General features: G+C 50.4%; 2 protein-coding genes across 2 annotated transcripts; both read left to right on the top strand.

Moving 5' to 3' along the window:
• The first annotated feature begins 1,644 nt into the window (after nt 1–1,644).
• On the top strand, nt 1,645–14,111 carry MLEC (malectin). The gene is made up of 5 exons (XM_042015076.1): nt 1,645–1,870; nt 5,106–5,284; nt 6,628–6,804; nt 6,964–7,021; nt 8,186–14,111. Exons 1-5 carry the CDS (start codon nt 1,663–1,665, stop codon nt 8,413–8,415), a joined length of 852 nt encoding a protein of 283 aa, XP_041871010.1. The 5' UTR covers nt 1,645–1,662; the 3' UTR covers nt 8,416–14,111.
• A 1,435-nt stretch (nt 14,112–15,546) lies between these two features.
• On the top strand, nt 15,547–22,325 carry UNC119B (unc-119 lipid binding chaperone B). The gene is made up of 5 exons (XM_042015077.1): nt 15,547–15,771; nt 16,259–16,372; nt 16,887–16,998; nt 17,208–17,380; nt 18,245–22,325. The coding sequence occupies exons 1-5, from the start codon at nt 15,567–15,569 to the stop codon at nt 18,355–18,357; spliced, it is 717 nt and encodes a 238-aa protein (XP_041871011.1). The 5' UTR covers nt 15,547–15,566; the 3' UTR covers nt 18,358–22,325.
• The last annotated feature ends 9 nt before the right edge of the window (nt 22,326–22,334 follow it).

The raw sequence follows: 22,334 nt of genomic DNA, 5'->3' as shown, positions 1-22,334 counted from the left end.
ACAAACACAGCAGGGATACAGAGTAGCCTGGATTTGATCAGATGCTGCCAGGGCTGGGGTCTGTCACAGAGGTGATTTGCCAGGAATCAGCGTGAGGTGGCTGAATCTGGAGAGGTGCTAAGCGTGCTCATTTCATGCTACTAATTGGGATGTGTTTTCCTAAGGCACTCTGTAGTTTTAAGAACCCCTTCCTGGCAGCAGCAATGGTGTGGGTGCACAGCAGTGCCATGTCTGCCCTGACCCAGTTATACCATGAGCCCAAGAACTGATGCCACAGCAGCAGGAACATGCTTTGGGGACCAAACCCTGGGCAGAGCAGACTGGGGAGCCGGGGGTGGGTGGTTACGCATTCCCCCAAACAATTCACCTCTGCAAGACTGTGTCTGGTTAAGAGGCCTGCAAGTGCATTACAAAAGCAACAAATGTGTCTAATTCTCAGTCTGCAGTACCAAGTCTTTATTTATAAAAGCAAATGCTTTGTGAAAGATTTGAATTAATAAAACATCACTGGGACTTAGAAGCAGCCACTGCTAATGCAGCCAGTGCCAGGAGCACAGACCTGAGGCCTGGCTGGTATCTGATGCCTCAAGGAACACCGTGATCAGACAGAAGGGCAAACATTAAGTTATTTGTTCCCCCACCGCATAGGGAGTGAGTTTCATTCGACCTCCATCTGGCGTATCTCACTCCAGCCACCCAAGACCTTGCCAAGGTCCTCCAGAAAAAAACCCCCAGGATTTTACATTCTCGTATAAAGTGCAAGCCAGGGATCAGGTCCCTGGCAGTGTCACAGTCACCTCCCCGCCTTTGCCTTCACTGGCCGCTTTGCTTCTCAGGCAGATTTTTGTGGTGCAAGGTGCTTGCACGCCACCGGCTGCTTCGCTCCTTACCGGGCGGGCGGCAGCTGCCTTCTCCTTTACTCCGTGGCAGGGGCGAACGGGAGAACCAGGGTGTTCTGCCAAGGCAACGAGCCGGCCTTGGGAGCTGCTATTCACAGCACAGCGGGCACGGAGCTACCGGGACGTGGCGAAGAGCCGCCCCCGACGGCGGCGGAGCTCCCGCTGCCCCAGCTCTGCTCCCAACCCCTTCTCCCACCACACCGGGTCCGCTCCGGTCCGCGCTGCCGCAGCGTCGCCCGTTCCCCCAGCAATCTTCCGTCTGTGCTTCCCGCCACCGGCCCACCGTGCTCCGCGTTCCGCCGCGCTGGAGCCCCGCGATTGGCGGCGCGGAGGGGCGGGCTCTGCCTTCCGGCGGCCGGCGCTCAGGACAGCTCGCCGGGCTGTCCTCGCTGCGGACATGGCGCTTGGGAGCCTCGTCCGTCCCCACCACTCCTTCCTGGGGAGCCGGTTCCACACCCGCTCAGCTCCCTAGGCGGGCGGTACTCGACCCCGGGCACGCCGGCCCGCAGGTACCGGCTCCCCGCTCAGCTCCCGCCGCCCTTCCCGCGCCGCTCAGCACAACCCGCCCGTCGCCGCCGCTCATTGGCCTGCCGCCTTATGAATATGTAGATACAGGCCCGCGGCCGTCTAATGGCAGGCAGGCAGGTAATTAATATTCTCGTTTCGGCGCGCGGATTGGTCGGCGCTCGTCCCGCCCCGGCAGCGGAGTAAGCCGCCCCCTGTCGGCGGCAGGAAGGGGCGGGCACGGTGCCGGGAGCCCGACATGGTGGGCGCCGGTGTGCGCGGGGCGCCGCTGCTGCCGCCCGTGCTACCGCTGCTGCTGCTGCCGCCGCTGCTGCTGCTGCTGCGGGGCGCGGCTGGCGGCATTGCCGACAGCGTCGTCTGGGCCGTCAACGCGGGCGGCGATGCCCATGTGGACGTGAACGGTATCCACTTCCGCAAGGACCCACTCGAGGGCCGCGTGGGCCGAGGTGAGGGCGGGGGATACGCCGGGGCCGGGAGGTTTCGGCGGGACTGCCCGGGGGTCCCGCTCGGCTCCGCTTCGCGGGGGTGGTGAGGCCCCGCTGTGCCGGCGGGGTCCGGGATCCGCGCGCCCCCGGCGCCGTCCTGCCCGCTGCAGCCCCGGCGGATCGGTCGGTGCCCCCGCAGGACGGCGGGGGCTCTTCTCTTCCAGCCGCCCGGGGACGGTCATGGCCCGAAGGCAGCGCCGGCACTTGTCACCCGCGGGACCGCGGCCACCCTCGTCCTCACGCAGGGCCCAGCTGGGGCTGCGTCTCCCCTCCCCGTGGCGGTGCGGGCCCGGGGCCCCAGAGTCGGCAGGATGAGCCCTGCGGGATGGTGTTCCTGGTCTCGGCCTGCGGGGTTGTGTAATGCCGGAGGGGAAGTGGCTCCGCGAGGGCTGGAGTGGGATTTCGGCTGGAAAGGTGGCGGGAGCGGTCAAGCTGCCAACCCGGCCGCGTGCGCCCGCCGGTCTCTTTTTTTCTATCGTTTTCCACCGAAGAGCCTGGGTTCCACAGCAGGATCCTCCAGTTCGCAGCCCAGTGCGCAGCGCGCTCGGTGCAGTGGGAACAAGCTTTTCCAGCCCTCTGCAGCCGGATCCGGGTCGCGCACTATGTGAGCAGATGCTTGCAGCATTCTGGTCCCCACAGCGAAGAGCACAGGCTGCTCACTGGAGCCCCGGTGCTGGGCCCGGCAGGGGTAAGGTGCAGCCGGCCGGTCTGCTCCATACCCCAGCCGTGGCTGGTTATTCAAGGGCAGGGACGCGAGCAGAAGTAGAGGCAGATGGGATATCATCGGCTGCTCTAACTACCAAGTCAGTAAAATGTTCAGCCTACCATTTAAGACAGGATGGAGAACTAATATTGCACTTGGGTTACCTTTTCCTACTTCCCCTGAGAACACCACAGTTTGAATTGTGCATGTTTCTGGTAATTGGTGCACCAAAACGTAGTCGATTCACTAATATATTGAAAAGCTAGCTATGCTGAGCTGCTCTGCTGCCAGTTACAGGTGAGTGGTGGAATGTGGAGAAGATGAGCTCTCTGTTGGCTTTTGAGTCTAACCTTTGCTGTTTCTGTGTAGGATGGTGAGGATTTTCCTGTGCTATACAGCTGGAACTGCTATTGCTTACCCTGCATGAGTGGCATCCCAAATGGAGAGCCATTTGGACACAGTGGATACAGTGGAGGTCATATTTAAATTCTAATACAGTTTTTCACACCCGTGGAAGCTGCTGCCCCAGTCACACAAGGTGCCCTGATCACTGTAGGTCAGCTTCCCTTCATAGACCTTTCACATGTGTGACTTGAATATCCTTGTGGACTTGAACTATTTATTTTTGAGTTGAGGAGAAAAAAGGGTCTTTTTCAAGTACACTGTGACTTTGTGGAAAGCCTGTGCTGTCTCCTCTGAGCAGCAGACTGTTACAGTAATCCTGCTTCAGCCAGTGGTGCCAGGCACAGTGGAGACTTTACCCCTTTGAACTCTCAGCTGCCTTTCCCTCAATGGCTTTTTTATCGCACCATTGTTTGTTTGCTCTGGGCTCTTCTCTGTGGTGATAGACATGTACGGGCTACAGCAGAAATATATGGCTGACTGGGAGGAAATGACCTAGGAGTAGTAATTCTGGGCTGTATTGCCTCTGGGCAAATGAAAACTTTTTTTTTCAAGCCTCCGTTCAGCTGCTGTGCCCTAAAGGACTGACTGTGCTGATGGCAATTACAAAATAGGCAGGTGCCAAACATATTAGAGTTACAGCTTGGTGTGTACTGCTCACTCCCAGTGAGCACCCAGCGTGCTGTAAAACCCATCTTGCCTCCACAGCTCTGTCAACAGAGCTCTGACATGCAGGTGACAGGTCTTCCTTTCCAGTTACCTTCTTGCCTATGAAAGGACTTTCTTTCCTTTAATAGGACCTGGCTTCTGTGGAGTCCTTGGTTTGCTATCATTGTAATTCGTAGTTGGCCAGAAATACCTGTGTGGGAGGACAGGTTAAACTTTTCACCCTCTGTATTTCTGGTGGTTAGTCTTCAGTCTTCATGCCCAAGTTTGAATGGTAAAGAGAAGTGGAAAATTGCCTGAGCAGCTCTCTGTGAAACAGGAGACTAAGAACTGGCATTAATTTCCTCTCACTCGTTTGCATTGGCTCTGTCTTTGGCAATGTGCACTGGGTTAGTAGTTCTTGCTTTGTCTTGGCCAATGCAGTGTCTGTTCCCATGGAAATGGGGGTGGAAGAGGTAAGTGTCAGCGGAGAACTTCGTCTGAATGGTGTCCACAGTCTTCCCTCCTGCATCGCTGGGGAATTGTTTGGTGTGCAGCTCTGCAGGCATTGCATCAGTTTGCATTATACAGGAACCCTGACACAATAGCATACCAAGTGGGGTTAAAGTTTTTGGGTGCTGCTGTAGAGGTGGTGAAACACTGAAAAGAGGCAAATTTTGTGATTTCTCTTATTTTATCAGTTGTCCTCTTTGGGAATGGTGTCTGGGCCCTTCTCAGGGGTCTCTTCAGATGCCTGCAGACAGCACCCATTTCAGCTGGATGGCTCTGAGAACATCAGCTGATGGAGCTACTGGTGCTCTTGAAACGCTTGTGTATCTTTCTTGCTTCCTTCATCCCATCTTTATGCTGACAGGTATTGTGGGGCTGTGGTGAGAAGAAAGGGCTTTGTAAGATGCCTAATACTTTTCACTCTTCTGCCGTTACCCAGGTTCTTAGTTGAGGGGGATGAGTCTCTAAAACCTGATGCAGTCAACTGCTAACTTCAAATCTGTTGTGTCAATGAGTTGAGTCAGTCCTATGCTAACTGTTTTAGTTTTGTACTTGGGTTTGAAATTTGAAAATATTGTAAAAATATTCTAGGTGTTTTTCATCTTTAAAGCAAGAGCCAGTGGCCAAGTCCTTTGGCTTTGTGTAATGTTTTTGAAACAGGCTTTTCTTTCTGAAGTGGTGTGAGTAAGCTTACTGTGTCTTAGATTGCAGCAGGTCTCCAGACCTGTTTTCCTACATTTCTTGAATTTCGAGGCTTTGACTTCCTGTGCTTCTGCTCTGGTAGTGCTGCCACCTGATCAGAGCAAGCAGGGGAGATGGGTCTGACACGGTGTGAGTGCTAGTGCCACTGATGGAGTTAAGCTCTCCAAGAGTATATAAATTGTTTCTTCCTCAGAATGTAAACCTTCCTCTCACTCTTTTGTGCTCAAAATGCAGCTTCTGACTATGGCATGAAACTGCCAATCTTGCGATCCAATGCGGAAGACCAGATTCTGTACCAGACAGAGCGTTACAATGAGGAAACCTTTGGCTATGAAGTTCCCATCAAAGAGGAGGGTGACTATGTGCTGGTGTTGAAGTTTGCAGAGGTGTATTTTGCACAGTCTCAACAGAAGGTAAGCAATAGCTCCTTGTGTGCCTCTGATGTGAGTTCCTGACTAAGACTGTGTGGGCTTAGGTTGCCTCTGCTGCTTTGCATGCTGGAGGAAGGAGTGAAGTAAAGCACTAGTTGTTAACTTAGGTCCTAACCTCTCACAGGCTCTGAACATTTAGAGCTCTCTTCCACATTCCAGCTATACAGTTGGACTGGAAAATTTCATTTCAAAGTGCTCAAACAAATGTGTGCAACTAAACATAAGTAGCAGTAGAGTTTTACGACCTCTTTAGGCTGTGGTGGCTTTGAGAAGTTTTTTTGCTTTTCCTTGAACACTTGCTTCTGACTTGACAGCACAGTTATGCTGGAGGAAGTATTGCATAGATTGAAGCAGGGAGGTGATCTGGGTTAAATAGCCTACTCAAAACAATTTTTACTAATGTAACAAGACTTGATACTGATTCAGTCTGATCCTGAAAGCAGAGTTAAATTCAACTGCTTTTTGCTCTTTGGAGAATAATCCTTGTCCACTTTTGAAATCTCCTATGTACAGGAGTGGAAACAGAAGCAAACAGAACTAAAAGCCTTGTGATAAAATGGGGTAGGAGTGGTTTGTGTTTTAGTCTGGCTTTCCTCTGGCTCCATCAGCTTCTTTAGGGCTGATCTCCTTACACTGTGCTGCCTTCCTGCCAGAGAAGTATTTCAGGGAACAGAACTGGTGGGGCTTGCTTACAGAACGGATGCAAACAGCAGCCTCAGATTAAACTGAAGGGCTGAGGCATCTTTGGTTCCTCTTCCTTCATGTGGTTCTGCTGGGATTCCCCAGGTGCTGCATGAAGTTTGAGTCATTACAGCCCTGAGGAGGATTTTCACTCTGAATTCACAGATGTGGTTAGCAGTTAAACATTTTACCTCCTTCAAACCCTGTGTTCCTCAACAGCTTGTTTCCTATTCTCTGTTCTGCTGCAGGCTGTTAGTTAAAAATGGCTTCATTCGCTAGGGTGTGGTGTGTCACAGCCACCCCAGGGTGGTAGGAGCAGGTCTTCAGACAGGAGAAAAGTTGTGAAAGAGAAGCGTGAATAAACCAGAATAAAACTGTGCTGTCCTCAGGTCTGAAGCAGATGTAGGGGGTGTTTTAAAAGGAGGAAGCTGATTTTGGGGTATTTGAAAGCATTGTTAATGCTTTAGTGTCTTTACCTGGCTGCTTTTGGGCTCTGAATCCTTCCCAAAGGAGTGGGCCAGTGCATGTTACAATGCTTTCTGGTCCTGGGTGCATAAAAAGCAGAGACCTTTCCTGTTCTATTCCCATTTCAACTGTCACGTGCCTGAGTCTGTTCTGACTCTGTCATTTCTTCCACCCTGAAGGTGTTTGATGTTCGCTTGAATGGCCACGTGGTGGTGAAAGACTTGGACATTTTTGACAGAGTTGGACACAGCACAGCTCATGATGAGATCATTCCCATGAGTATCAAAAAGGGAAAACTGAGTGTCCAGGGAGAGGTTTCAACATTCACAGGAAAGCTCCACATTGAGTTTGTAAAGGTAATAGGCTTTTCAGGGCGGAGCCTTTATCTTCCCTTTACCCTTCTTCCCCAGTCATGTGGTGCAGCTGTGGGTTGGAGGAGGAGAGGTGTTGGTAGGTGGAGAGGCCATTCCTTGTCTCAGAGGTGCAGCACTGACTTCTGCCTTTGCTTTTTCTAGGGCTACTATGACAATCCGAAAATCTGTGCCCTATACATCCTGCAGGGAACAGTGGAAGGTAAGCACAGTTTCTGAGCCAGAAGGCTCTTCCCCATTGGAGAGCAGCCTGTTGCTTCTTAGACTGTGAGATCATAGTTCTTGCTGACCCACATCTGCCAAAATTGTTTCTCTTTCACTGAGTTCCCACAGAGCGCAGTTGCAGAGTGAAGTAGGTGTGTACTGTCCTTGTTCTCCTCTAAGTCACAAAGCTTGTGTCATTTTGGAATGAGAAAAATCAAATTGTTTTGGAATTTCCTGTATATGGGGTAGAGGAGGAGGGAACATGTCTGGTCAGTCTCAGCTTTTAGCTACAGATAAATACCCCCTGGCCTTGGATGTCAGCAGCAACCCTGCAGACAAATAATTTACAGTTATTTTAGCTAGTGGTTATGTATTTCTTACCTGGAGCTTTGTTTTGCCTTCTCAGCTTGAGGACAAGGCAGTGTTTTTTCCCAGATACCAGTTCCTCTGAATAGCTCTGGGGAGTGCTGGAAAAGTCCTTGTTCTTTCATCACCCTCTTTATAAATGAGCTGGAATTGAAGCCCCTCTAGCTCCTGACCTGGGAGGGTTTAGGATCCCTCTCTGACCAAAACATCAATTTGCTTTACTATTAGTCAGGGATTGTCAGATGCTGCTGAAGATTTGGTAAGAACCTTGTGGCACCTGCAGCTCACGCCCCAGGCTCAGAAGGCTGGAATTGAGTGGGGCTTGGCCATGCTGCTCTCATAGCTCTAGGCTCGGGGGATGCAGTGATGTGGAGTAGGACTGTTTATGGAAAGGATTGTTCCCATTCCTGTTTGCACCTGTATCTGCTGGTCCTGCAGGCAGCAGGTGCTTGTTCTTGACTAGATCTTACTGAGCAGCTGCAGTATCTGAATGTGTGCCCTAAGTGTGCTGTTGTGCATTAACTTGTCTGTGTGACATGTAGATAGTATGGGAGGACGTAGTATTTCTGCAGGCTGGATCCTTGAATGCTCTTATCTTGTGAAGAAAAGAAATAGTGATGTGATCCTCTGTGGTAGATGTTCCTCTCTTCTGGGGTGTTCTGGTTGTGGTTTTGATGTGGTCTCTGGTGCCCTCTTGCCGATGTTCATGTTGGATCAGGTAGAGGGGAAGGAAGTGTGTTGAGTGATCTCCTAATTTACATCCTGCCTGCTTGCAACCTTTTGTCTTGTTCAACAGATGTTCCAAAGCTGCAGCCACACCCAGGTCTGGAGAAAAAAGAGGAAGATGATGATGAAGATGAATATGATGATGGCTCTAATGTCAAAAAACAGGCAAATAAGAACCGGGTTCAGTCAGGCCCACGCACACCAAACCCCTATGCCTCAGACAACAGCAGCCTCATGTTTCCTATATTGGTGGCCTTTGGTGTCTTCATTCCTACCCTCTTCTGCCTCTGCCGATTGTGAGAGCGAGCCCCACAGTGCATCAGCCCAGGGGCTGGGAGGGAAGGAGTTGGACCGAATATGGTTGCTTTCAATTTCTCCATATTGTTCATAACTTAAGGAAAAAAAAAAAAAAAAGATTCACTTGGAATGAATAGCAATGAATAGCAGGTCCAGGTAAGAGGGAGCTTACTTTCTCCCTGCCAGCAAGCAGCAAGGCCCTTGCCTTCCCCTTCGCACCATGTGCAGCCTCTGATTCTCCCTGGGGCATCCAAGAGTGAGCTGAGTCCTGGCTGGGTGTGTATTGGGCCATTGAAAGCTGATGCTACCAGTCCTGGGCCATGTCCCACACTGAGAGAAAGCCATGTGCTGTAGGATCTTTGCCTTTACTGGGTGGAATATGATTCCTTAAGCAGGAAAACAATTCTTAAAACAAGGCCAGAGTACACATTTTGTTCAGGAGTGTGGAAGTGTGGTGCTGTTGGGTGTCAAGCGACTACGGAGGACAGAGCCTGGCTCAGCATCTCCCTGAATGTGTGCAACACGATGGATGGTACTCATCTGCATTAAAATACCAAGGCTCCAGCCCAGCCTCCGTGGAGATGGTCCCCTCCTAAGACTGCAAGCTGTGCCAGGAGCAGAGGGATTTATCTGGCCTGATTTGCTGCACCAGTTGGGAGAGACTTTCCTAGTTTGGCAATTGTAATGTTTGTTCCATCGCAGAGGGATTCTGCTGTAGCCTGCGAGAGGCTGACGTTGTTAGTGTCTGATCAGATGCACTTGTTTTCTGTATTGATTATGGCTTTTTTTTCCTTTAATATCCTTTTATTTTCAAATGTTTTGTTTTAATCCCAGTTCCTTGTTTTGCCCTTTCTAGCAAGTGACCTCTTCTTTGGAAGAAGCTGAGAATCAGGTGAACTAGAGAGGAGGTTTGGGACTTGTTCCTTGACCTTCCTAATGGTGAGCTCCCTTGTCCGTGACTCTTAAGAAACCTGTGCCGTAGGACAGAGCAGAGCAACCTGGTGAATGCTCCTTGTGGTCTCTCATTCCCTCTGTAGGGAGCAGCCTTGCCTGCGGCAGTGAGAAGTGCAGCTGGTCAGTGTTTGCAGTGTGTGAGCTTGGCCTTTTGCATATCCAGGCACTGTAGTGAAGGGGCAGCTGTCCAACATTTCAGTCCTGCAGAGCAAGGGGATTTGTTGCCATCCACAGATCTGGAAGTGAGCAGAGCACTGGAGACAAGGTCACTTGCTTCCCCCAGGGGTATTTCTGCAAGAGGCTTCTGTTTCTGCATGCAGAGCCTGTGCCTGCCTGACAGAGGCTGATCAGAGTGAAAGCCACTGCTGCACCTGCTGGTCCAGAGCTGCAGGCTCTGAGGACCTACCTTCTTACGGTCTTGGCCTCCAACATGTTGAGGACTTCCGGCTGGCCAGGAGGGAGATGTGCTGGAGCAGGATCTGTCCCAGGCAGGGTTGGGTTTTTGCATATCAGCTTTCATGCTGCTGAGCTCTGGGCTCACAGAGCGCTTTACCTCATGCTCTCTCCATTGTCCTCAGAAGTGTTCTGTCTTTCCCCGGAGCAGTGGCACTGAGTGGTGACCTCCGTGCTGCTCTGCCTCTCTGGGCCTGCATTTTCCTAACAGTTGTTCCTGGGTTTGATCCCCTGCAGTGAGTCAGCCTTTCTTAGGGCTGAGCATGGTCAGCAGAATTACTGAGTTTCTGGCAAGGGAACTGGAGGAGCAGCCTTTTCTGTCCTGCTGGGCCCAGGCAGCTGAAGCCTTTACTTCCTCCTGACCCTCAAGCTGTGATCAGAGCTGTCAGCTCAGGGACTCCAGAGTGGGAGCTGGGGGAGGTGACAAAACACTGCTCTCTGCATCAGTGCTACTGAACCTTGCCTTTCTGATCACACACATCACTGCTATAGGCCTGACCCTAATTCTGTGTCTGAGCTGAAAAACAAGCAGGACTTTAATTACCTTCTGTCCAACTGCACAAAGGGTAACAGCTAGTTTGGGAGAGAAGCAAGAGAGTCCCTGCCCCAGTTAAAGGAGAAGACAGGCTTTAGAGAGAGCAGATCTTGAAGAGCAAACCTTAGGATGAAAGGTAGTAAGCTTGAAGTTGTCTGCTTCATCTTCTAGCTACTATTAAAATCCTAATATTTATGAAACTATTATAAAATATGAGCTCTGATTTGTTCAGTGACAGTGCCTGCAGGGATTCTCCAGTGGTTTTGGGATTGCTCTAATTGGAGTGAAGAGACATTTAGATCTTTATCAGTTTTGAGAACCATGAACTATGCTGATTTGTTAAGCAAAGAACCTGGGGTTGAAAGCAAGCATCTCTCTAAGGAGCTGCTCTCCTCCAGGCCTTTTAGGGTGCATTTTATTTGAGCATCCTTGAAGCAAGGAATCACTCAGCTTTTTGTGGCTCACCCAGTAATCTCAGCACCTTACCTACCATGGGAGAAAGGGTGTGTGTTTAGACATGCAGAAGCTGGAGACAAGTCTTCTAGGATAGTTCATCCCAGCCTCTCCTGGCAGCCAGGGCACCCATTTGGTGCTATCAACTGCCCCAAGGCAGAGCTGCTCACGGTGTGATCTGGTTTGTTCCAGTTGCTCAGTTCAAATGAATTTGTCTTATTTAAATAAGAATAGGGAGGAGAAATAGTTCATCCTTCATGGCTTCAATTTAGTTGTTTTGACTGGTTTTATGCATCTTTCTCACTACAGAGCTGGTTTCTGGGGGGCTCCTGACCCTGTTGAGGAAACTATGAGCAGTTTCCTTCCTGGTCCATCCCCTCCTGGCAGGTTTGCTTTGGAAGGAGCCTTCAAACAAACCGTGTGGGAGCACCGAGGATGGTGGGGGATGGCCAGTCAGCACCTTGCTGGGAATGGAGTACTCCAGCTCCTCTGGCCATCTCTGTCTAGTATCTGCAAGCCAGATGGAGGGGTAAAACGAGGTACCTCGTCCTGACCAGGGAAAGAAAAATTTGGGCTGGCTGTGGCTTTCCAGAATGGGTGTTTGAGGGAATATCCAAGACGTTTAATTGAGATAGGTTAGAGACAAGCCTGTTTGTGCTGATTCCTCCCACCAGCAGCAGGCAGATGGAGTGCAGCAGTGTGGGGAGCTGGGTCAGAACAGACCCTGGCTTGATTCATGTTGTGTAGGGAGGGGCAGATGAGGCAATTTCAATAACACTTCCACTTAATAAAGGGAAAATCACTGTCTGTCATGTTCCAGGCCTGGATCCAGCCTCAGCATAGTGGTTTCAAAGCTTATTTTAATTGTCCCATCAGCCCCTCCTTCAAGGCAGGCCATTCAAGTCTTCTCTGTGTGTGACTAAACATCTCTGACCCTTTTGAGTGTCCCAGGTGGCAGTGAAGAGAAAGCCAAATGAATTCCCTTCTCTTTTTGGTGCCTTTCTCTCAGGCTTTAAATAAAAGTCTATTTGAAGGGGCTTCTTTTTTTTTTTTTTTAAGGAGCTTCTGAGCTTTTGGGTTTTTTTCAAGGGACAGGCATTCCCTGCCCTTGTGATCAGCTGGGGACTGTCTCCCTGTTCCTGGATGCCATCTCTGGAGGTCACAGCTGAAGCACAGAACTGTGAGCAAGTATCTTTATTTCCAGCCCTTAAAGTCAATTGAAGGAAAGTCTAGCAAGGGATAGAAGAACTGGAAGAGCTCCTTCAGGTCTGATCTCCCCCAGAAATCTCCTGAAGGCAGGATGGAGAACTTCCAGACAGTCCAGTGCCTGGGTGTGCAGTTCAGAGCTGAGTGAGTCACGCTGGGTCCTGGTACTTGTATGGCACTTACAGCTTCTGGGTGCAGAGTGGGACTTGGGGGTCCTGCACCCCTAATTTACTTGCTGAGGGCTTGCCCTGTGCTGCTTAGGTCTGAACAGAGCAGGGACCTGTGCCTTGGCCTTTAAGTTGAAATGGGATTGCAATAGCCAGGGAAGTGTCTTGCTACAGGAACTATGGGCTGAACAAGCCTGTTGCTGATAGAAAACAGCAGGAGGGAGAGGGCCATGAGAGCAGCTTCAGCCCTTGATGTGAGACACTTCTGCAGCTGCTCAGAATCTATCAAGTGTTGCAGGCTCTGTTTGGTGTTCAAATGTGGGAGAGATCGGTCTGCTTCTTGCACTTATGGTGGAGAGGGAAATATTCTTGCTGAAAATCCAAGGGAAATGGGAACTGCTAATTTACCTACTGGCACTTCTGCATCTCCGCAACAAATGCCAAAGCCTAATACAATTCAAGGATGCTATTTTAATGTCAGCCTGGTTCCACCAGTCTGTCTCCACCAGCTGGTCCCGAACAGGCTCACACAAGTATTCTCAGCGGCACAAGCACACCAGGCTGGAGCTGTGAAGGCTCAGAAATGTGATCACACGGATGGGCCTCCTGTGCTGCACCCCTGCTTCATGCTGCCCGGCGGGTCTGGGGCATGTGCATTCACTTTGGATCCAAATGGATTTGACCCCGGAGTATTGTAGCATTGAAAGGTGCTGGGCTGGATGGGAGAGGTAAAAGCAGGTCCATGTCTTCCGGGACTCTGGCTTGCTCAGAGTTTATTGCTGTATATTAAATACTATTTTTGGAGATTGAGGGAAAGATTGGGGGGGGAGGGATGTGATGATGCTGTCCCCAGTCTGATTGGTGGGATGCTACTGCAGGTTATTGATAGGTTTTGATTTTTTTTCCTAAAAAGTGCTTTTTAAAAAAAAAAAAAAATCAACAGAGCAAGTGCTTTCCTCCCTCCTAGAAATTGTGCTGGCTGATTAGAAGATGTGAATAATCTCTTGCAAACATCAAAGGTCTCTGCTAAAGCGTTTGTGTGATGGAGATTTGGAGGGAAGGGGCAAAGTACAGCTTGAACCAGTCTAGCTGGGGAGAGTGTGAATCCAGGAAATGCAGAGTTGTTCCCAGTCACACTTAATGGGGATGTGCTCTCCTGTGCTACCATGGCTGTTCTGTCACACTGTGGCAGTTCCTGAGCTGGAGTTCTGGAGTGAAGCAGTGGCTGGAAACTTGCTGGCGAGTGGGGGCTTGAATTTTTTGTGGTTTCCTTGAGGGCTTTGTGCATTCAGGGCTTTCCAACGTTGACAAGCAGCTGGGTTGGTAAAGCAGCCCCAGAGCCTGTGGGAACAGAGGCAGGATCTGTGCTTCACAGCCAGGACTGTGAGAGGTGGTGCTGCTGTTTGATTCCCGTTGGTGTAGCAGCAGTCAGCGTTGGCACATGATCCCACCATTCTGTAGTGCCTGGCCGTGGATGTGTGGAAGTGACCTGTGCCACTGGCATTAAGGACACATCACAAACTACTTAAAGCTGCAGGTCTAAGCTGTCTGTAAAGGCTGAAGCAGCGTGGGGACAAATCTCCATCTGTACGTGTCACCAGTACAAAGTATTTTTGAGGAGGATTTTTTATTTTACTGCCCATTGCTTTGTGTTATAACAACTTGCAGTGACATTTTTTTAGTTTGTTTTGCAGCGAGCTTGGGCCCTGGGTGAAAAGCACAGATATCTATTTCTGATTGCATCGGCTTTGCAGGGACTAGTTTGGGGGAGAAGATGGGCATGGAGGTGGGTTATTTTATCTTTGGTACATGGTAGCAGTTTTATTTTTTAATTTCCCCAGGATGTTTGGTTGAGGAAATGTTCTGAAGTCTACTGTCTGGCAGTTTAACCAGCAGTGTGCTAAAGGAAAATAAACAAAATTATATTGTCACTTGGATGAGATGGTCCCTCTTTTTCTGGTGGAAGGGGCAGAGGAGCCCCCTCTGGTTTACACCCATGTGAGGGAGGCTGAGCCTGGCTGACTGCAGGGTAACATCCTGCTGCTGCCTCCAATACAGCCCTGGTGATCTCTAGCCAGTTGTTTTGAGCGATTAAGTGCAAATTGAATGGTACAACATCCTCTTAAAAATGCTGATGCGAACCTTGTTGCTTCCTGCTCAGAGCTGGAGCACCAGAGAGATGTAATCTGCCTTCTGGGGCTTTGTAAGCTGCCCCGCCTTCAGCTTGAAACCCTGTCAGAGGTGGATGCAGCTGGAGCAGAGAGAAAGCAGCAGCTTTTGTGCTCTAGGTGCCTTCTCCTGGGGACAAGGGACCCTGGCCCCAGGCAGAGAAGGTGCTTTTCCAGAAGGCCTGCGTCTGTCCTTCCTTAGGGCATGGGATGGAGGGACCAAGCCTATGCAATGAGGAGGGGAGGATTTAGGAGCACTGTTGTGGGCAGGTTTTTTTGAAATAGCATTTGGCTGGCAGTAGTAGGAGTGTGCTGCTCACAAGCCACAGCAAGTGTCACAAACCACTGCTCAAAATCTGCTTCTGGTCATCATGAGCATGTTCAGTGTTGGCTGGAGTCTGAAAAGAGGGTGCAGCTGTGTGTTGTTCTTGCCCCAGTTCCCCAGAGGGCTGGAGGTGACTCTTGGCAGCTCTTGCGTGCCTACTGCGGGCTGGTGGGCCGCCCCTCTTTGGGAAGAAACATTCTTTCCTCCATGTGATGCTCCTGTGAGTCCCTCCAAGTGGGACCTCCCCAGTTCCTCCCACCAGGCTGGGGAGACTCGTCCAATGTCTGCCACTGCCACCTCCGGTGTGTGGTCATGAAACTGACTGACCCAGGGGCACACGGTCCTGTCGCTGTCCCGCTCCCCAGGGACAGCAGCTGGGGTGTCCCCGGCCAGGAGTGGGGTGTGCACTCCACGGCATCCTCTTGCTGATGCTTCTGCTCCCCGAAAAAGTGCTTGCCTACGTCTCCTGGGACGGGCTCTCGGGGTATACCTGCGGTCTGTGTCACCGGCTGCGCTGCGGGTTCAGGCCGTGCCTTCAGTACCCGGGCCTGGGTGCCCAGCGAGGTCTGACGACCGGCTCACTGGGCGGTGGTGTGGGAGCGGGGCGCGGGCTGGCAGCCGGCCGGAGGCAGCGGGAAGAGGGGCTGGTTTTGCTTGTTCCTTGTGTAGTTTTTCCTCGGGTAACTCAGCTTTCCCAGGCGGCCTGTCCCGCTCCGTCCCCGGAGGTAGCGGCTGCCGTGCCGGCGGTGCCCGGTGCGGGCTCTCGGGTCACCCATCCGGGCGCGGCCGCGGCGGGCCCTGCTGAGCTTCGGGCGCGGCGTTGCCAGGCAACGGCGCCCCGCCCCGCGCTCCCATAGCTACCGAGGCGGGCGGCGGCCATCTTGGCAGTGGCCATGAGCGGCTCCAGGGCGCGGGCGGCGGCGGCGCCGGGGCCGGACAAGAAGCCGCCGCCGGGGTCCGCGGGGCCGCTCAGTCGCCTGCGGGGCCGACGCGGATCGGCCGATGCGCCGCCGAGGCAACCCTGGACCGAGTCCGAGTTGCTGGCGCTGGAGACCGTCCGGCCCGAGCACGTCCTGGGGCTGTGCCGGGTGACGGAGAGTGAGTGCGGGCCGGTCCCCGGATTGGCGGGGGCTCTGCCGGCAGGGCTGGCGGGGCCGGGCCGGGCCGGGCCCCTGGCGTGGGAGCGATGGGGCCTGGCCCGGCGTTGCCGGCGGGGGACGCTCGGGCGCGCTGGCCGCGGCAGCTCGGGGTGTGCTCGCCGGCAGCTCCCCTACAACTTCCAGAAAGTTTGGGGGATTTTGTGTTGTTTGTGGGTTTTGATTTGTTTGAAGCTTTTTGTTTTTCTGTTTTTCCTCTGCTGATCTGTGCTTTTCTGTCTCGATCCCATCCCTTTCTTGCTCTGCTACCTGGCACTTAACATGCCTTTGTTTCTCACATCCTTAATTTTGTCCTGCTTTCATGAAGCTTCTGCAAAACAACAAGCAGAACATATCTTATCGGTCTGGGGCTAACAAAAAAAGAAACTCATTTGCTAAGTGGTCAGAGGTGTTTTGAAATGTTACTGTATTTTTTCTGTCTCTTCTAGATTATTTATGCAAACCTGAGGACAACATTTACAACATTGACTTCACCAGGTTTAAGATCCGGGACCTTGAAACTGGAACAGTACTGTTTGAAATTGCTAAGCCATCTGCTTCAGGTACAGCATACAAACGTTGCAAGGAGAATAGAGAGACTCAGAGAGCTGAGAGGTTGCAATGCAGAACCCATGCAAGCCCAGCAGAAAGGTCCTCTGATATATGTTCTAATGACTAACTTCCTCTCCTTTAAGCATAGGACTGAGTTTATCTCTGCTGAGAAACTTGTGATAAAAATGTGATTGTTGTTGGATGGGAGAGTACTATCAACTGGCAATCTTCCTTTTTTGGGCTGGTTGTAATAGAGATCAATTCATGTGCATTGGCAGTTGTGAGGGGGGATATCCTGTGAGATTGAGGGGTGGCTCTAGTTCTGGCGCCACCAAGGCTGGGCCAGCTGTTATGGCAAATCTTTTCTCTTTTACTTAGTGGCAGTATAAGTCTCAGACCAGTTATTAAATGTGTTTACACTTGGTACCTAAGCAGTAGGCAGCTTGTCCTGATAACGCCCACTAGCCAGTATCACCTTACATGTACACTGTGCGCAGAGTAACTCTAGGCTGGTGCATTTTCTAGAGCACGATGAGGAGGATGAAGATGACAGCAGTGAACCGGATGCAAGTGCAGGTCGCTTTGTTCGGTACCAGTTCACCCCAGCGTTTCTCCGTCTTCGGACTGTTGGTGCAACGTGAGTATGAGTTCATGGAAAGAAGGGAGAATTGGATGCTTACAAAGTGTTACTTGACAGTTTATAACAAAATTGAGTCGAAGACTCAGAGAGTCTGTCTTAGACTACAAATATCAAACTCTCTCTTTCTGTAGAGAACTCTTGTGTAGCCTCATGCCCAAGGCTCTATTCTTCCCAATAGCTGTTTTTTTCCTGATTCTTCCATGCAGAGTGGAATTCACAGTGGGAGAAAAGCCAGTGTCAAACTTCCGAATGATTGAGAGACATTACTTCCGAGATCGCTTGCTGAAGAACTTTGATTTTGATTTTGGCTTCTGCATCCCCAGTAGCAGGAACACATGTGAACACATTTATGAATTCCCTCAGCTCTCAGAAGACCTTAGTAAGTACCTTCTTTGCCACACTGAGTGGTGTTTTGTTTGTGTGTGCATCTGCTCATTCTCTCCCTCTACTTGTGAAAGAAGTTGTGACTGGGATTGAGAGGACAGGAACAAACAGATACAGGTTCCCAGTTTAGCAATGTGTAATCTTGTCTGAATTAGAGATTGGTGCTGCAAAGTCTCCCCCTTGAAAAATGAAAGCCTAAGACAACCTCTGCTATGTTACAGGCTGCAAGAACTGATCAGTCACAGGGCTGACATGCCTGATGCCTCGTAATGTAGCCCAGAAGAAAACAAAACCCCAAAGAAAGGGTTCTTTTTATAGCCATCCATCTGTTTTCTTCGCTTGTTTGTTAGGGCTAGAGCCTTCTGCTTTGGAACAGAACTGGCTCTTCCCTGAGGTGTGTTTTTGAGCCTAAGATCTCTGCAAATACAGATTGGGCAGGGTATGTTTGACCTCAGGGGGTGGATAGAGCAGGAACACAGGGGCCCTTCTGGGGCTGCCTGTCTGTGGGGAAGGTGTGAGGTTTTCACCCCGCCTGTGTACATGTGGGAAGTGCCACAAACCAGCTCCTTCTGCTTACAGACATGATGGCTGCTCGGCTCCACTCAGCTGTGGTAGTTTCTAAGGTTATTTTCAGTGAGATTACTTGATTCAACCTCTGTTTGCTTTTGACAGTACTTGTCCTGTGAATAGGAAGAAAGGAAAGGGCAGGCTGCAGCCTTTGAAGTGTGCTCAGCAGAGCAGTTTGCTTCTTCCTTGGGTAGGGCAGAGCATCAGCTTGGTAAATCCAGTGGAGTGGCAGAGTACTTTTTATCCTGACTCTGGCTGGCTGTTGAATGTAATGGAGCTTTCTCTTTCACAGTCCGTCTGATGGTTGAAAACCCGTACGAGACGCGCTCGGACAGCTTTTACTTTGTGGACAACAAGTTGATTATGCACAACAAGGCCGACTATGCTTACAATGGAGGACAGTAATCATTCTGTCTGCTGGATGCTGTGATGCCCTTAACCATTCCAGATGTGCAGGAGTGGACTGGAGTTGCTGTCTCAGGCAACAAGGCTTCTTGCCAAACTTTTTCTCCATGTGTGAGGCTGAGAACATGAAGCAAAGATGACAGCTCCTGAAAGGAAATCTCACTGCAATACCTCTCTATCTGACACTCAGCGTATCCTGCCTCTCGTTCTCTGTTCCTGGCTGTCTTCTGATAACCTTGGTTAGGTCAGTGATCAGAGGCATTCTTAGACAATTCTTGCTCTTAGTCTTTATAGTTAGGTTGCGCCTTTAGTGCTTCAGATGTTTCACCTCTTGGGTGAATATCCTTTTTCAGCAGGTCAGATTGTTTGTGTTAAGCTATTTCCTAGCAGGAAAATCTTAACCCCTTCAAGTAGCCAGTGATGCTTGAAGAGCAGATCTTTTGTTCAGTTGGATAGATCATCTCTTCAGTGGCAGTGGTTTTGTTTGTGGCGTGGCTGACATTGCTTTTTAGGGTGCATCCCAATATTCTCCAGTGGGTATGAGACTAGTTCAGCTTCTAAGCAGCACAGGAATATTCCATCTGCCTCTGGGGGCCTGAGCTGCCCCCAAGGACATTTAATCTGTGTTTTGCCAGAGATTTCACTAGAGATACAAGATAGGGGAAAAAGGGGGCTATCACTCTGATAGCATTTCTGTTTGAGCTTTTGTGAGCAAACTGTTGCAATTTAGAGATCAGGGGTCAACCTTAGAGCTGAAGTTAATCTCACTGTATTTACCATTTCTCCTTCTTCCCTTTGTGCAGGAATTTTGGCTCTCGCTACAGAATGTATTGCTTTTTAGATGGACAGCACATTGTCCGCCTGGCTGGGCTGGAGGGGAAGTGTCAGTGTAGTCGGGCTTAGAGGAAAAAGGGAGAATGTGGAAAATCACTTGAAAAATGAGTAGGAAGCAGAGCTTCCTGGGCTTCAGTCTGTTTGTAAACCTGACTGGTCTGTCAGAGCTGCTGTGAGCAGCACCAGCTTATTTGCTTTGTTGCAGTGGAGGTATTAGTAGCTAAAAGCTTCCCAGGTCATATTACTCAGTGTTACGGAGTGGGATCCTTGGAAAGTGAGACTGTACATGGTTCTCTTTTTCATTGTTCCCATCACTGCTCTGCCTACTCAGCTGCTTATTTAAGGATTAGGAAGTCATGCTGCTGAGGTTGGTACCACAGCTGTGTTTGGGATCTGGTAATGGGAGATAGCATCATGCAGTGGGAAGAGGAGGACCTCTTGCCAGTCACTGTGCTGGGGCCCAGCTCCCAACTGTGCAAAATCTCAAGTATCAAAACCCTTTTTTGCCAGTTTTGCTGGCTCTCGAGACTGGTACTTTTCCTGTCCCCGTGCTGGGCTGGTCAGTTGTGTCTCTTGTTAGGGGAGTTAGGTTCTGTCTAGACTAGAGACCTTTCCTAATATTAGTTCCATTTGTTCTTGAGGCAGTTAGAACCTAACTCCTCAGTGGTTACCTGTTGCGTTAAGAGGGATTCAGCGTAGTTTGTGTTTTAGCAGGATTGATTGGGGTGGGCATCAGAGCCTGTTAATGCATAGACAGCAATAGGAAACCACTGCCTTTACCTCCAGATTAGTGAAAGTAACTTTGGTGTGGAAGATCAGCTGGCATCAGAGTGAGAGTGTGTGGGGTGGCAGCCATGAAAGAATCTCCAGCTCTCAGGAAGATATTTTATTATGATTAACCACAACAAATGACCTGCTCTGGGTGGAGCATTAATCACGAGCAACTGCAATAAATGTCTTGGGAATGTGGAGGGGCAAGGTCTGCCTGATGGAAAGATGAAGAACAATTCTGCTACCATCAATCCCCTCCAGCATCTCCACGGGCACTAATGCGATCTTGTCTAGGATCTTCAGGATTAGTTAAAGCAGATGGTGAGGTGGAGCTCAAGGTGCCTCTTGCAGTGAACACCTTCATCAGCCTTCATGCTGTGCCGCTGAGGTGGGAAGCATTTGCTTTGCTCTAAGTTACTCACCACAAGGCAGAATTGCCTGGAAGTGTGTTTTTCATCCAAAGTGTCCAGAAATAGTGTCTGAAAAGCCTACTAGTTATTCCCCGGCAAATTTTAGCATATTAAACTGGATTTTGTATGTAGTATAAGTCCAGGTGCCTTTAAACGTTACTTTTATCACACTTCCTATACGAAGCAACCTCTTGCTTTTCTTACAAGAGTGACGATTCCCATCTGTTTCTCTTGTCACTGTGTAAAGGTTCCTCAAAGGGAGATGGGCCCGTGGTCAGGGCGGGCAGACCCCGGCGGGGGCGCGCGCGCGCCATCTAGCGGATGCTGGCGGCGGGAGCGCGCTGCCGGTGTTCGATCCCGGTAGGAAAATGGAATTCCTGTCCTTGGCCATCAGCAGAGACGAGGAAACGGCATTGAAGCGGTTACTTTCACACTGGTGAATGTGTCAGCTATTCAGCAATAAAAGGGAGAACTTGGGGGAAAGCGGGAGACTTGCAGGCAGCAGTGGCACCCTGAGGTTTTTAGCTGAGTTTGTTTGCTCTGCCAAATCAGAAAGTCTTTGCCCTAAAATCATGCTGCAGGAAAAAGAAAGTCCCTACAAGAGGGCAACCCAGCGCTGAAAAAGTTTATTGTAATCCAGAAAGTCGGGGATTTCCAGACTCCTGTCCCTACTTTAGTAGCTTTCCTAGCATTCCTTTTCTCTTATGTACTTTCTATAAAGCCTCTTTTCTATGTGGCAGGGATGATATCTTTGGTAAACATGGTTTAGCAGACCAGTTTCCTTCTGGAGTGTGTGCTCTGGTGTTTTAATGATGGGTCAAAGCTACTTATGCGAATGAGGTTGGAAGAAATTCCACTGGGATCACATCTTTGACAGTTGGATGGTCAGTCCTAGCCAGGTGCTGCAGGCAAAGGAGATGCTTTCAGTGTCAGTTGGAGTTTGAGCAAAGGAAAAGGTATCAAAGATGACTTCTCTGAGGTTGTGTGCTGAGTTGGAAAAAGAAAAGAGTTGGGACCATACTGAGTTCTGCTCAAAACTTTAAAAAGGGACCAAACCCACAAACTCATAGTATGTTTTTCCAGTATTTGTCCTCTTAGTACCAGGACCTCTTTTTCCCATTTTTGACACAGGGGCTTTGGATCCATGCCAGCAAACTTCCTGGAGAGCTATTTTCATAACTTGAGTGTGGAATACGTACTGCACCTTGTGAAGGAAGATGATCTCTTGTTGTATGGACTGGGTACTTCTATCCTTGTCCTCTGTTTTTGGTAGGAAGTGTCTTCCTTTGTGTGTTTACCTGAGGATTTTCAATGTCTCTTGTTGCAGAGAAGCAGCAGCCTCTTCTCTGGTGCTTGGGGATGCTTATTCTATTATCTGAGGGTTCAGGAAGAATAAAACAAGTGTTTAGGAGTCAGAAATGAAGGAGAAAGGTGGGGGTGAAGCAGTAAGGTCCAAATGTAGCAACTCTGCTTCTTAGCTCTGTGTTTCATCACGTCCTCTTCAGCTGTTTCCCAGTCTTCTGCCCTGCTGTCCTGTGACATGGAGCTACTTTGTGCTACCCCAGAGCCTGGCTTGCTGTCGGTTGTGACCCTCGGACTTGAACACTGCCATCTCTTGTCCTTCCCGAGGACAGGGCTGAGTAGTGGCAGCCTGGAAGAGTCAGCACCTCTTTCTCTGCAGCAGCAGGAAAATGAACACCAGCAAACGCCCTCTCCGCCTGCCTGGATCCCAGTGCTGTTGCAGGACACTTATTTATATTTCTCACAGTGTGGCCTTGGGGCTGCTGACGCGTGGACTCCTCTGTGCTGTCCCCTCCGGACCCTCCTCCCGTGGCCGTGGCAATGCCGCGGGGCTGTCCTGGGTGGCCGGGGTGTCCCGCGGGCGCCGGTGCCGCTGTATTTGTACACCCGTGATTTTGTCACCAGCAATAGGAATAAAGGACCTTCCTCTCCGCCCGGCGC

The sequence above is a fragment of the Corvus kubaryi genome, unplaced genomic scaffold (assembly GCF_017639235.1).
Source record: "Corvus kubaryi isolate FWS band 111438036 unplaced genomic scaffold, C.kubaryi_AGA036_p1.0 split3-37173, whole genome shotgun sequence".
NCBI lineage: Eukaryota > Metazoa > Chordata > Aves > Passeriformes > Corvidae > Corvus > Corvus kubaryi.
This window is presented reverse-complemented; position numbering and strand designations above follow the sequence as displayed.